Source organism: Lacerta agilis, chromosome 3, assembly GCF_009819535.1.
Source record: "Lacerta agilis isolate rLacAgi1 chromosome 3, rLacAgi1.pri, whole genome shotgun sequence".
NCBI lineage: Eukaryota > Metazoa > Chordata > Lepidosauria > Squamata > Lacertidae > Lacerta > Lacerta agilis.
In genome coordinates, this window is record NC_046314.1 from 63,109,617 (window position 1) to 63,125,084 (window position 15,468).

The window sequence follows — 15,468 nt, forward strand, 5'->3', positions numbered from 1 at the left end:
CTTCTGAGATTTCCAACAGGAAATTGTTTCAATGCACACAACTCCCATGGGATCTAGTTGCATATAGGGTGACAATGATAACTGATTACCTGCTTTGCCTTCTGCTTGCAAAAGTCAGATTGGGATCCAACTGCGCATGAATAGTGACGGGACCTCACATGTAGTATGACAAAGCAGACCTTTTCCAGAATCCACATGGTACAGGTGACGCAGGTTAACTAGTCAATTTCTGTTCATGCATGATGGGCTGTAGAAGGAAAGGGCAAGTATAATAAAAGGCGAAGCAGACGTTTTCTCTGCAAACATCCCTGCTCTTTGTTGAGATAGGAGATACCGTAAGTCTGAAGTGCACAGCATGACCTGCCAGAAAGAAGAAACAGTAGCAGATTGAAAGAAATATAGTGTTATGAGTTTGGGGTGTTAAACTGGGTGCCAGACCCCTCTAATCCCTGGATTCAGCAAGTGTTAGAATTTAGCAAAAGGGTGGCGCTGTGGTCTAAACCACTGAGCCTCTTGGGCTGGCTGATCAGAAGGTCAGCGTGTTGATTCCATATTATGGGGTGATCTCCTGTTGTTCTGTCAACCTAGCAGTTCGAAAGCATGCCAGTGCAAGTAGATAAAGAGGTACCGCTGCGATGGGAAAGCAAATGGCGTTTCTGTGCGCTCTGGCTTCTATCACAGTGTTCCGTTGCACCAGTAGAGGTTTAGTCATGCTAGCCACATGACCCTGAAAGCTGTCTGTGGACAAACACCGGCTCCCTCGGCCTGAAGCAAGATGAGCACCGCAACTCCATAATTGTCCTTTACCTTATACCTAGAATTTAATCAAGACTTCTTGGAATAGACAGTCTCTTGGTGAGGTGGCTAGTCTCTTGGTGAGGTGAGAAACCTGGGTGATGAGCCATTAGGGCAGTTAAGGGGCTTGGTGCAAGATGGAAATGGTTGGGGGCTCCCTCCCTCAACAATTAAAGATGGAGATGAGAGTCAAACGCTGCAGGCTGGAAAGTCAGAGCAAGAGAGCCATGGCTGCTATCTTCTGGAATCCAAGGCTGTGGCTATAGGAGAAGCAAGACCTTCTTGGGATGCTGATGCTGTTAACCCCTCCATTGCAGGCTCAGGTTGTATATATGCATAAATAAGCCATATATCATGAAGACACCACAGTCTTCACTGTGCCTCATTCACAAAAGGAAACCTTGAGGAAGCACCTAGAACCCCTGCTTGGAGGTTGGGGTGGTGTGCAATAATAATCTGCATTTTAAGGGAGATGCTCGGCAATATTTCAAATCATTTGTTTTTGCCTCTTCCTCACTACCAGCCCCCAGAGGGTGATATTTGTTTGAATGTGTGTATGAGAATTTAATTAAACTTAGTCTGGTTTTAATAAATCTGGGCATTGCAGGAGTTTTGTGAGGTTGGAGAGCAATGTAACGCAATCGCTTCAAATAAAGGCTTGGTGTATGTTTTAGTAGAAAATATTAAAGAGTGGGAAAAGACTTACCAAATAAGATTTAATAGGAAAGGGATTTGCAAGCATTATGAGCTGTCTTCACATTGCTTTGCACTCGAAAATTAAACACCACATTACCTCAGGGAAAGTAACTTTTAAGTTATCTGTGTGAGAAGTACAGTCAGGGACCCTCAGCTGACAAAGCCTCTTGGCTCCAGCTGATAAAGCATCAAAGCGAGTTAAGCAGACGTGCAAATTCAGCAGCAAGGTGAGGAGGCCTGAACACTCCACTCCGACCCTCCTCTCCCTGACACCTAGATCAAGCAGGTTTTTTTTAAATAGAAAACCCAGCTTCTCAATAAAGTAACTTAACCTACAAAAAACAAAAAAACAATTATACAGGTAAAATGGCAGCAGGGGAGTGGGAGCTTTCCAGGGTTTTGTACTGTCTGTCGCATAAGTCCCTGTAGGGTAGAAGAAGGGTAGAAGTCATGGCTGTGCCCAAGGTACTACAAACGGCGGCCATTTTGCACGCATCCAATTGATGCATGATGGGGCGGGGCATAACAGGAGCATAACAGGGCATAATGGGGTGTAACAGGCTTATGCGCACTCCACCAATGCATGTGGGAGCCAGGAATGGAACCCACATGCAATATGGTCACCACTTTTATGAGTTCCTGACTATGGGAACAAGTTCATTCCCTTGAGGCCAAGGTAGCAGACCTGGAAAAGCTAAAAAAAGGCAGAGAGGTTAGTAGAGAGGTTCACTTGAGGCCTTCAAGGGCATTATAGCTGTGTCCTGTTCCCATGGTAACAGCTCCCCTGTTGTCAGGGAGAATGAGATGAACATGTAAACAGGGGCAGTGTAGAAGTAGGCATTGAGAGTGCAAGGATGCAAGACAGCACTTCAGAGAGGCCAGAGCATCACAGGCCAAAACAAGTGCCAAACGCACTTGAAGAAAGAAACTGTAAACAAGTGATTATTCACAAATTCTAGAAGCCTCTGAGGCAAGATGGGTGAACTTGAGTGTTTGGTCTTAGAATATGACATTGATATACTAGGAAAAACAGAAACCTTGTGGAATGGAGAGAACCATTGAAACATTGATCTCTCCTTCCCCTGTGCATGGCCTGCACTGTTGCAAATCTGCTTTGGAGCATTGGGGGAAACCCAGAACAGATTTAGGGCAGGCAGATGTAGGAGATTGGGAGTACATTCCATTGCACACAGAGAAATCCTTGCCCTGATGGAATGTTCTGCTTAGCGCTACATTGAATACAATCCTTTGTGTCTAACTCAATTCAGTTTTTTAAATTTTGATATGTCAAAAAGTTGTGTAGCACTCTAACACTGAGTCAATTTCCCCCCAGAAAGGTCTAACTAACATTGAGCTAAAATAAATACTTCCAGCCTTTGGACGGTATCCAGAAACTGCTGAAGGTTGAAGAGCAAGTGATTTGTGTAAACAGTTATGAAAGGTTCCTGGCTACAGGGAGCCAAGAGAGCTGAACATTGCTCTTTTTCATTCAATGCGCCATTAGTTCCACCCCTTCTGTGCATCTCAGTCTCGATCTCACCAAATCTCTCACTCTTTTGAAAGGGAAGCATTTGTTGCGTGCGGACTATGGCATTCTCTCCCCTAACTCCCGTCTTTGTAGCAATAATCTGTGTCCTGATTGTAATAATACTGAAAGGAAGCAGGAAGAGCAGCAGAAAAGAGCAGAGCAATGCCAGCCACAAGACAGAGTCTCGCCCGTGGGTGGATGAAGACTTAAAAGACAGCACCGATCTGCCTGTGGAGGAAGAAGGTATGCAAGAGGAGAAAGAAAAAAAGAGACTATAGTTCAGCATTTGCATGCTGATGTTCCTCTAGTTTGGACAAAAAGAAAGATGTGATCCCAGGGTTAAGCCAATTTTTGGTTACTCTCAGTTAGGGAATGGCAAATCTGCCAATTTTGATTTCTCTGAGTTTCTCATTTTTCCATTCTGAAACAGATATGGAAATGTGGATTGCTGAAGTTTCCAGGAAGACTTGCCAGCGTTTTTGTGCCCATTTCTACTAATATGCTATTTTTGTGAGTGCAGTTTTGCCAAATATAGGCATATTTGCAAGCAATTTTCTCTAACAGAATGCATTTTTGTTTACTTTCTTCACCAATAGCGTGCATTTGTATGCACAGTCTCCTCTAATAAATGCATTTTTGTGCATATTATTTGGCTGAAGAACTGCAACCCACAATTTGGAGAAGCCTGCATTTTGAAGAGCAGCTGCATTTGGGTGCATATATTTATTTCAGGAAGGGTGAATTAGAAGGGTGAAACAAAAATGAATTTGTGCCCCATCCATACCCATGGCTTGGGAGTCAACTGTGGCTCAAGAGCAGTAAAAACCCATCTCTTGGGGTGATGGAGAAAATTAGTGAGAGTTCCTAATCGTGTGCATTTCATTTGACATAGTGTTGCCAATGGGGTCCAAGAGAAAGACCCCAAAGTGGTAACTGCAGCATCTCTGTCTGTGGGGCCTCCTCTGTGGCTGTATAGTGTATGTAGGTAGTGATGATTCTGAAAGAGAGAATAAGCAATGGTGATTATATGGGCTGTGAGGAACAAGATCTGCAACAGTAACTCTATATGCATCACCAACTGAAACTGATTAAACCACATTAAAGAGATTTGCAGGGTTCATGAAAGAGGTTCCAGATCTAAGTACAGCTTCTGTGTATGTCTGGCCCTGGATGGATTGGGGATTTTCATTTCTTACTCAACTTATAAAGAATGACAAAGAGTGGATAATTTTGGATTAAAGGTAACAGTTCAGTTGCAATCCTATAGTCACTTATCTGGGAGTAAGCCCCATTGAATTCAGCAGGACTTACTTCTGAGAAGCCATGTATAGAGTTGCCTTGTAAGTCTGCCTAACATAGACTGTGAGCTTTCTAGATGGAGAGTGTGTCAATTTCATGTGCTATATGGTGTGTGTGACGCTGGTGATCCTAAGTAAATTTTAAATAATTAACAGTGAGTGCCCTAATCCTTTCTAAACCAAAACAAGTTTTCAAACAAAGGCAAGTGTCCAACGTGAAATAAGAAGTCTCCATTTTTGATGTCTCACCTAAATGATTCTCTTTTTCTTCCATATCTCCTTTTGCTTTTTACTCCTCCGTCCATGGGCGTAGCCAGGATTTATGTTAGGGGGGCAGGCTTTATGTTAAAGGAGGGGGGGGGGAGAACCTCAGTTAGTTAAGTATTTTTATTGATTTACTTGATTTAGGGTGGGGCAACTGCCCTTGTGCCCCCGTGGCTACGCCCTTGTCTCAGTCTAGGATTTAAAATGATCCAAATAAAAAATGCTGCCCTAAATATCCACCCTCAGATTAGAATACTATTTATAAGTACAATAGAAGGTAATGGGGAAATCTCCAGTTGTGTTTGCTGTGTAATGAAGCCACAACTGCAAACATTCCTGAAGCCCTTTAGCACGGTCTCTCTGACACACACACACACACACACACACACACACTTACACACACACACTTTGCTTCTTATCAACAGAACAGTAATTTCTGCTTGAGCTGCACTTGATTAAAGTCCAAGATCTCTGCCAGTCAAGCACCTTTTATCTCTAAGGAAATTAAAGCAGCTAAGCTAATACCTCTGTGAGAAAATAGTCTTTTATCCCCATGTTTGCAGTTCCAGGGCTCAAAATAACCCAGAACAATACCTTCTGTGCAGTGTTTTTGTGGAGCATAAGGAAAAATCATCCTGCTCAGGACAGTTTCTGGTCCTTTTTTGTGCCAACAGCAGGTGCCTGCCCATGGCGGACAGGTTGTCTGATCTAAGTGCAACAGGGCATCTACACAATGTTGTGCTTTAAACTGGGTTGCATGCCACATGTTAATGTTTCTGACTGAGGCCAGAAAGTAGAAGAGAGAGCTTTTTCAAATGAGATGTGTATTTTAGCAAATGAAGGTTTGTAGGAAATCCAAATGTAAGAAATGGGGGGAAAGTTAATAACAGATTTGGGTTGGAGGGATGCAAAGTCCAATGTAAGCATTATTTGTAAAAAGAAAAGAAAAGAAAAATGCTTAACATTTTGCACGTCAACCACGTTAAAAGCTTTGTGGTGGATGAGTCAGGCAACCCATATGATGGAAACATGCAGCCATCATAGAGAAAATAAGCAGCTTCCACAACCACGATTATGGGATGTATACCATTCATTAGTGACATGGTAGGTTTGTTTTGATTTACTCAAAGTTTTATATCCGAGCTCTGTAGATTTCTCATAGAGCAGAGGAAGCCTAGGTAGGAACCTAGTAAAGGTTACAGCTTAGTATTTTATTTATAAAGTTCCTTTTAAATTAAGCATTAACTCACATTCTGAAAATAGTCCAGGTCTGCTTGGAACACACACAAATAAACCTAGTAAAAAAGGGGGGAGGTATAGAAATTATCAATCTGTTCATGAGACTTGATGGCATTCCTCTACAATTATTTTTCAAGAATAATAACAGTAACAGTCTTGATAGTCAACCACCCAGCTTTACAAACACCTTTCTCACTTTGTGTCTTACTGGAGATACATAAAGAAATGTGGTGTGGATATTCTGTTGCCAGGTTTAAGCTCTGGAGTTCTCAACAAAGTCCTCATCGGTGGTTTCGGTAGTACATAGTTGGGGAACCTATGGCCTTCCTGATGTCACCAGACTCCAACTCCCATAATTAATAATTACTGTCCATCCTGACTGAGGCTGATGGGAGCTGGAGTCCAACAGCTTTGTGGGGAGGGGGCACAGGTTCCTGCTATGTTGGATCAATGAAGATGTATCATACATCTTTGGCTGCTTGGAATAACTCAAGACTCAGGAATAGGTTTAAAGTCAGATTAATCTAACACATACAGCAGTATATACACCATAGTTAATACCAATATATTTCCAGCATGCCCTTAGGATTTGGCTCAGGAGATTCAGGACAATGGAAGGGTGTGTGAGTGAAAGACGTCAGAAACCAATGAAATCGCATACCTCTAACCCAGCAGTCCATTATTTTGAGCCCCCTGAACTGCTTGGATGGAGTCACTAGACTCACTTAATGGAGTGAGGTAGCAGTTTGGGAAAGGTTAAGAATGTTTCAAAGCAATTTTTGTGATTTTTGACTGCAGCTAAAGAAGACACTCTTTACCACCTTCAGCAGCTCAGTAGTTTTTTAAGTGGAAAAGGTGCAGAACATGCTGTTTTAGTGTCACAAATGTCACTGCTGCAGGCCAAATGTTGTTCTCCTGTTTCAAACCTGTGCGCATTTTCTTCTTTAATATTATTATGAGAAAATGCATACTTGAGAGTAAGTAAAGATGAACTCAGTGGGACTTTGTATCTTTGTATCTGAAGAAGTGTGCATGCACACGAAAGCTTATACCCAGAACAAACTTAGTTGGTCTCTAAGGTGCTACTGGACAATTGTTAATTTTTTTATTTATTTCGACTGCGTCAGACCAACACGGCTACCTACCTGAATCAGAGGGACTTGTTTCCCAAGCAAACATAAATAGGACCAAGCTGCACAACTCTGTTGATTGTGGCCATTTCAACTGATAATCCCTTTACAAACCAGAAAATAAGAAATGGAGATCTTTACACTTCCTTATTGTATCACAACAGGTCCAATGAGATTTGAACTTTAGACTAGTCAATGTCAGCTACCAGTATTAAATTTGCATTATATGGGGCACCCCTTTTCATAATGGATTTTTAATGTCTCTTAAATAGCTTACACAGTAATGGAGATATCACTCTCATATTTTACTGGGTTTGCAAGGGCACTGGAAAGAGTGTTTACAAAGCAGACCAGCTTTCATTGATTTTATAAGGTCGAATTATAACTGTCCCACCACAATTTGTGTTATTAGAAAATATAACTCATTACATGTATTATTAGTAGCATTTTTTATTTGTTCTTCTTCCTGGGACTCCAAAAATCATCACAGCTCCCAAGCACTGGTCCTCCCATAGAGTGACACACATTTGTCTCTGCAGAATCTCTACCTAGCCTATATTCTTGGTGCAGAGCTACCTGTTACAAAAAAGACGGAACTGCCAACCAAAATGGTGGGCTCTCTCTCTCCTCCTCCTGCTGTAACGTGAAGTTAAAGTTGCCCCCATGCCCTTAAATCAGCATGCTGTGTATTTATACATCTCTGCCATTACTGGTGGGGGCTATGAAATACACCAGGCAATGCCATCAGAATATGTGGGGTATTTTACTAGGCATTTTGGAGGGGTAGGGGAGTACTAGAGGCACAGAGGGGCAGTGACGCCATAGAATCATAAGACTTGGACAGGACCTCATAGGTCATCAAATCTAGTTCCCATCTTGATGCAGTTGACCCAGAGCCAGATGTCCCTCCTTCCCCTGCTTGAAGACCTCCTTTCTCATAAGGTGTTCTGCCCAGAGTTCCCTTCCACTCTTCCAGGGTTGTCTTTGCAATGAGCTGTGCTAGAGATTGTTTTTATCCATGGGAAACGTGTTGACTGACATTACTGGGTTGTTTCTGTTTCTGTTTTTATTATGTATTTTGCTTGTAGTTTTGTGTTGTGAACTGCCCTGAGATCTACGGATATAGGGCGGTATAAAAATTTAATCAACCAACCAATCAGTCAGTCAGTCAATAATGCTTTACATTGATATATATCAGAAAAACATGTTTATTTTTTTTTCTCACAGCAAGTTGAGCAAATCTTGTCTGGAAAATAGGTAACTTTCTCCTCTGCTTCTCCCCACTCAGATGATGGTGAATGGCAAGGCTTAGATGACAACATTGCTCACGTCTCCTTCTCAACTGAGCGATATGCTGAAGAAGACATGCTGAAGAGATCAAAGGCTTTCTACGAGCTTCTCAATAAGAGACGATCGGTCCGGTTTATAAGTGACGAGCCGGTTCCAAGAGAGGTCATTGACAATGTGATTAAAACAGCAGGTACTACGCTGCCCGAATGAATTCCTTGGGAGTGACAAAAACTTTGGGCAGACATTCTAGTATCCCATTGGCTTTAATGGCAAATGCTTTCAAGTGATATTATGAAATGATGCCTGCAATAGGAGTCAGTGATGGTGCTGAAGAAGAGGGCGGCGGCTCCCCTTTGTGTCAAAATTCACAGCTGGCTTCAATATTCCTCAAAGTATCCCCTCCCAGCATTCTAACTGTGTACATGTTTTTTACATTATGCTGGTGTTATGGGAAGCTTTGCGTGCAGCCAGGGTAATGTGAGAAACCAAGGACCACATAGGAAGAGACACAGCCCAGAAACACTAGTGTTAGATCACTGGCCCTGCAGCTGGACTCCAGCTGACCATTGGCTGTGCTGGTTGAAGCACATGGGATCTGGATACAGGTGGGTAGCCGTGTTGGTCTGCCATAGTCAAAACAAAATAGAAAATTCTTTCCAGTAGCACCTTAGAGACCAACTGAGTTTGTTCTTGGTATGAGCTTTCGTGTGCATGCACACTTCTTCAGATCTGGAGTCTTCAGATCTGGGATCTGGAGTCCAGCAACATCTGAATGGCCACAGGTTCCCCCATCCTTGCTCTGGAGCCTAGAGTAGATCTAAACATCTCAGGCTACATTTCAACAAAGGGTTGCAAAGTGTGTTATCAGAATTTGTTTCCTCTCCCCACAGACACCTTCCTTGCTCCCACATTACCCCTCCAATGAAAAACAAATAAATCATGGAATTTGAAGAACTAGGGTGAGACCTCCTGGGTGTCATAAGGTTTAATTTTCATTATGTCTTTGTGGTGCAGCTTCCTTTAATATGAGCATTTATTTTATTTGATTAAAGGAACATCTCCCAGTGGGGCACACACGGAGCCTTGGACTTTTGTAGTAGTGCAAGATGCAGAAATAAAACACAAGATCCGGGAGATCATAGAAGATGAAGAAGAAATAAACTACAAAAAAAGGATGGGAGACAAATGGGTTAATGACTTGAAAAGATTGAGGTACCAATACCAGTGTGATACTGACTGCTCCGGGCAGCTTCTGTGGCTTAAATATGTATTTTATTATGCTTTTTGGGGAAGGCCTGGAACCAAAATGTGTGAGAGACAGGATATTGAACAGGTTATTATAGATATAATTCAAGGTGCTGGTTTGAATTTTCAAATCTCCAAATGGGAATAGGAGCAGGATATGTCAATGAGCACCTGAATGTTTTAGATTCCTCTTCTAAGACCCTTCTAGACTGTGTGTATAAAACATTTTATTCTGGAAACAATGGAAACAGAGTATTTTTATTTCTATGTAGTCCAGACATACAGTAATCTAGATTTACTGCATTTTCTTTTTGCCCTGGGAAAGTGCCTCTTGAGAAAGTGGTTTCATTCTCAGTATAAACATTCAGTGCAGATAAGTTCTGCATTATGCCACAATGAATCCATTGGAAAACAGATAAAAACTGATGTTTGTAGTCCTAGCAGTGCGTGTGTGTGTTTGTGTGTGTGCTCACATCTGCACAACACAATGATGATACTAAGATCAAAATCACCACTTTTTCATACACCTGGGTCAAGTGCAGGGGCAAAAGGACATTGATACCCCAGGGTTGCCATACGGCCATACGTCCGGAATTTCCCAGACATAGCCGGGATTTGGCCGTCTGTAACAGTAACTGGGTGGAAATCATTTAAATGTCCAGGGAAATCCAGACATATGGCAACTCATGTTGGAAGTGCAGATTTTGGTGAATTTCCTAATCAAGCAGAGAGTTTTCAAACATGTATCAAGTAACCATATTCCGCCCACATGGATGGCAAGATCTAGAATAAATTTAGATTGAAAGCAGCATGTTGCGGATGAGCACGAATGATTCCAGATTCAGGTAAACTACACTTTGGTGCTACAAATGGGTAAGTGTGCATATATAGCCCTTGTTTCTTAGATAGTGGCATAAAGTCCAAAAGGGTTTGGTATCTTCAGGTGTTCTTCTGAGCTTAGAATATGTGCCCCATTGACCATCCATGAGTTGATGAACGGATGTCTGATCTGGGGAGCCTCCCTGTACAATGTAGAACCCTGTAAAATCAGAAATTCTCTATTGTGCAGGGAGCCTACATAACTGAATTCAACTTCAGGCAACATCCATTCAGCTCATGGAGGGTCACAGCAGTGGGGAAGGCGGTGGATCCCTGTATCACACTCACATATGGAATTACTGAATCAGAAAAATACTTGAAGAAGGCTAATGTCAGCATTTGTGAGCCCAAGCCTGATTTCAACAGTGGATTTACTTGCCAGTCACATATATTTTAATGGGACTTACCCACATATAAGTCGTTACAGGATCACAGCTCCCGTTCAATGTTTTATTTGTATGTGGCTGATTTTTCTTTTATTATTTTCAGTACAAAACAGGCACTATTGTTTGAAGAGCAGCATATATATTTTCTAAAAATTAGTAAGTGCCAGGGATGTTAATTAATCTGAGAGATGGATTTTTTAAAAAGCTTAGGCTGGACGTTTCCAGATTAGATTAGGTTTTCAATAAAGAACTTGGAGAGATTTGCTGCCCTTTAAAAGCAACTCACTTATTTCACTGTTTAAATATGTATTTCTAACACGCCGTTCTTGCTTTCTGAAGCTGAAATAGAAAGCTCAAGGGAACGACTTCTAGCTGGAAAAGGGAACTTTTCTAATTTCATCAGACTTCAGGGTTCACTATGTAAATAGCATCATTCAATTACCATGTCTCTACTTTTTTATTGAAAATGTTTATATACCAACTTTCTGTCCATCAAGGCATCCCTGACACCCCCTATGACAGCTAAAAGCAATAGGAGCAAAATGTAACCTGTGGGTGGTCCAGTCTAAGACTCTGACCACACACACATGCTTCTCCATAAAAGTCTGGCAGCTTAGTGTTGCTTTTTTAAACAGATGGAATATATATATATATATATATATATATATATATATATATATATATATATATATATATATATATATTGTTGTGTGCACCCCAACCCACAAGCAGTGAGAGACCCCAGAGATTCCAGCACTTACCCAGGGTTTGGTTTGTTTGGAATGGATGTCACTGGATATCGTGGTGTATTTAGGATACAGTATATGGTTTTGTTTTCACATGCATACAATCTGAGTATAAGATGGAAGGGCTTGTAGCATTAACACTCCAAAAGATCTTGCTTCCTTGTGACATCCCATTTGTTTTTGTTTTTTGTTTTGCATTTAATGATATAGATTATAACGCAGGACCTACCGGTATATTGCAGATAGGGAAAACTACAACCAACCTATGCACATGTTTTAGAAGCAATTAGAAGCAACCAGTTGCTAAATATTTTTATTCCAAGAACCACAGACTGCCAGGCTTATCAGATTAGAGCAAAGCGTTGTATATAGCCAGGGAAAGAAGATTAGCCAATACAAATATTTTATGTGGAGCTAAAGGTTAAATAACATTTTACAAATATCCTTTTCTAGGACAAACTGGATAAAAGAATACTTGGATGCAGCTCCCTACCTGATTCTTATTTTCAAGCAGGTGTATGGAAGGCTTCCAAATGGGAAAAAGAAAACCCACTACTACAATGAGATCAGTGTGTCTATTGCCTGCGGCATCCTCCTCGCTGCACTCCAGGTATGCTTGCAATTTGGGGAAAAGCAAGAGGTGGATGAAACATAAGAAATGTGCAGCAGGTATTCAAGATAGTAGCCTCTAGGGAAGCCTCTCAGTAAATTGTGTTCTGGGACACATTGGCTAAGGTGGGGAAGGCAGGGAAGGGCTTAAAAGGAAACAGACCATATTTCCAGGTATCCCAGAGCAGGAAAAACACCAGTGGGAGAACCCTAGGGTTGTTTCCAGGCCATCTCTCTATTGAGCATTCATCCTGATATTTTTGCAGAGAGCTTCAACAAAATGGGCTGTTTACTGAGCATTCATCCTGACTTGTTTGCAGAGAGGCTAGATAATGTGGCATCAAGCAATTCCTAGTGCTTGTCATTTTCCTGAATGAAAAAGGTCCATGGAGGGGAATGGGTTTGTTGCACAAGAGCATCAAGTCTAAAGTGTGCAATCTGAATTTGTCAGTTTAACAGTCCGGAAGTTCCCTAGGACTACCACACAGAGAAGCAGATGCTCAGGCACAACTGTTAGGTTAGCATAGGCTGCAGTGATAGTTTGACCGAAAACACACAGAGAAATACTGTGGTCTGTAACGTAAAGTATACATAAGTATATATTTAGGTACAAACTGGAGAAAGCTGAGCGTGCCCATTGGAGCTCCAATACTAAACATAATTAGGAGCATGGGAAGCTTATACTGAGTGAGATCCATTTAACCCAGTACTGCCCACACTGACTCGCAGCAGGTCCCCTGAGCTTCAGGCAGGGGTTTCTCCCCACTGTACCTGGAGATGTCAGGGACTGCACCAACAGGCAAAGAAGATAACTATCCCTGAGCTACTGTGGCTCTTCTCCATTTATTCCAAAGTAAGTCCTACTAAGCTCTTTGGACCTGCATTTTAGTAAGCAGGCATGTTAGAATGTCAGCCTCAAGCATTTAACTGTGCTGTTTGTTTCAGTGGATGTGTAGGACGTGTGTAGGATATCCTACACACGAGCAGGACCCTGGCAGAGACACATGCCCGACTGGCATGTTCCCTCCCTCCTGGTCGATTGTTTGGGAGCTTCAAAAGCTTTCTTCAGCCCGAACATCACAGCAACTGATGCCAAGAAACATCAGCACACTTATGGATCTGCAGAGTTTGCGCAGTTGCATAACAGAACTCAGCAACTCAGCATTTTGGCTATTCTACTTTTATTTACACATAAACACACACAGAGTTTATAAGACGGTCACTTCTGCCTTATAACAATCCTTTAAGGTAGGCTAGGATTGGAGATAATGACATGGTGGAGGCTGCACAGTGAGCTTCAAAGCTGAGAGGAATTTAAAAACAACAACGCTTTGAAACCCAGCTCTTCTGTGGCTACACCATGTGAACTCATATGTGGTGAGCTAAAACAGCTGCAAAAGCATGCTGTATGTCATCACACATAACTTCCTGGTTATGGCTTGATGTTATGAGAGCAGTTTCATGAGCTGCAGAGTTTTATCCCTTACATAAAGGGAAGGGGAACCACCAAAATAACTGATGTGTATAGCAAAAAGGACAAAAGAGTCTAACAGATTTATTCATTTTTGTGATCATGTAAAGAAGGAAGTTTATAGAGCACAGATAAGGGAGGTGATAGATGCTGTGGTCCTAGAGTGTTCCAGTATTTCCTTTTTTTCTTTAGAATGTGGGTCTGGTGACGGTTACCTCTACACCCCTGAACTGCGGCCCACGTCTAAGGGTGCTGCTTGAGCGTCCAACAAATGAAAAGCTACTCTTGCTGTTACCTGTTGGCTACCCCAGAAAAGATGCTACTGTGCCAGACCTGACACGGAAACCGCTGGAAGACATTATGGTGGTTGTATAAACATGGAGCAGTCAAGGAGACCCTTGAAAATGTGTTGCTGTCGAGAGTTTTCTGCAAATTGTTTGCTTCCTTTGGCCAGTTGCATTGGGCACATTCAAGTGGGCAGCAGCCTCCTTGACATAGGCTCATGTGCATCCAGAATCACATGGAGAATGGTACACATACAAACCTGCTCACATGGATTTCACACAATTGTAAATGGGTGTGCATTTTTCACGCAGCATCCACCACAATCTCAAAAGTGTGGTAAAGTCCAAAGGAATCCACTTAGAGGAGGCTACAGCATGTCTAAGTCAGTACATATTCCATACACCTTTTGTGTCTTCTTAGCTACATTTTATGTGTATCTCTCCAGCTGTTTAAGTCTAGACACCATCTAAATCCCAATAATGACAACAGGTGCACTCGCTAATAACAGTAAGTAATCAGAATTAGTAAAGTGAGTATGGAGTAGTTAATTGATCAGTATTATTGATTACTCCAAGGGCAAATACGCAATGGCATTTCAATGACCTTCATCACTTTAATTTTCACAGTCCCCTGATCCGAATTGCCTAATACCTTTCCTTAATATTTTGGTGATTTTGATTTGCATAGAATACATACGTGTTAGGACAGTCAGTTCCCAGTCTTCAGCAATGCCCTCTGAATATGAATAAAGTTTCTATTTCTCAGTGCATCATCCTCTCTGCTTTTAGCTCTGAAGAGAAAGCTAATATTTACAGAGATAGTTTTAAGTCTCACTCACAGCTTCGTCTGGGAGCATGTGAAATCATCATAGGGAAGGGAGCGTCTGAGCTGAAAGGCCATGAAAAAAGCATCTATAGCAACAACATTACCAAATCTGGTGGCCTCCAGATGTTTTGGATTACAACTAACGTAAGTCTCAGCCAGTTACAGGTGGGTAGCCATGCTGGTCTGCCGTAGTCGAAACAAAATAGAAAATTCTTTCCAGTAGCACCTTAGAGACCAACTGAGTTTGTTCTTGGTATGAGCTTTCGTGTGCATGCACACTTCTTCAGATAAGTCTCAGCCTTTATAGCCAGTGGCTAGGGTCATGGGGGTACTGGTCTAAAACATCTGGAGAGCACCAGGTTGCAGGTGCCTATAGGATACGTGAGTTTTAAGTCAGAGCACAGCAGGTTTACGCAGGGTTTAGCTCACCAGCATCTTTCTTTTTGGACAGCTAAATATTGAACATGAATGTATTATTTTGTGCAACTCCTACTTCCCTTAGTTACAGCACCAGTCATCTGTCATCTGTTTCCTTTCAAGGACAGAATAGTAATAATGTAAGGGACTTTTCTGCTGCTTGTTGATTAATGAATTAATTAAGCTGGGGTATTGAATCTTTTTAAGGTGAGAGCTACATTCTCTTGTGGGTAACTTTCTGGGACCCAGATGCCAGTGGTGGGTTGAGCCAAAGCAAGACACGGGTGGTGCTGTGGTCTAAACCACTGAGCCTCTTGGGCTTGCCAATCAGAAGCTCGGCAATTTGAATTCCTGTATCAGGGTGA

General features: G+C 41.9%; 1 protein-coding gene across 1 annotated transcript; it reads left to right on the forward strand.

Moving 5' to 3' along the window:
- Window positions 1-2,984: 2,984 nt before the first annotated feature.
- On the forward strand, window positions 2,985-15,444 carry IYD (iodotyrosine deiodinase). The gene is made up of 6 exons (XM_033143985.1): window positions 2,985-3,262; window positions 8,239-8,430; window positions 9,293-9,452; window positions 11,950-12,106; window positions 13,769-14,830; window positions 14,974-15,444. Exons 1-5 carry the CDS (start codon window positions 3,079-3,081, stop codon window positions 13,949-13,951), a joined length of 876 nt encoding a protein of 291 aa, XP_032999876.1. The 5' UTR covers window positions 2,985-3,078; the 3' UTR covers window positions 13,952-14,830; window positions 14,974-15,444.
- Window positions 15,445-15,468: the final 24 nt, after the last annotated feature.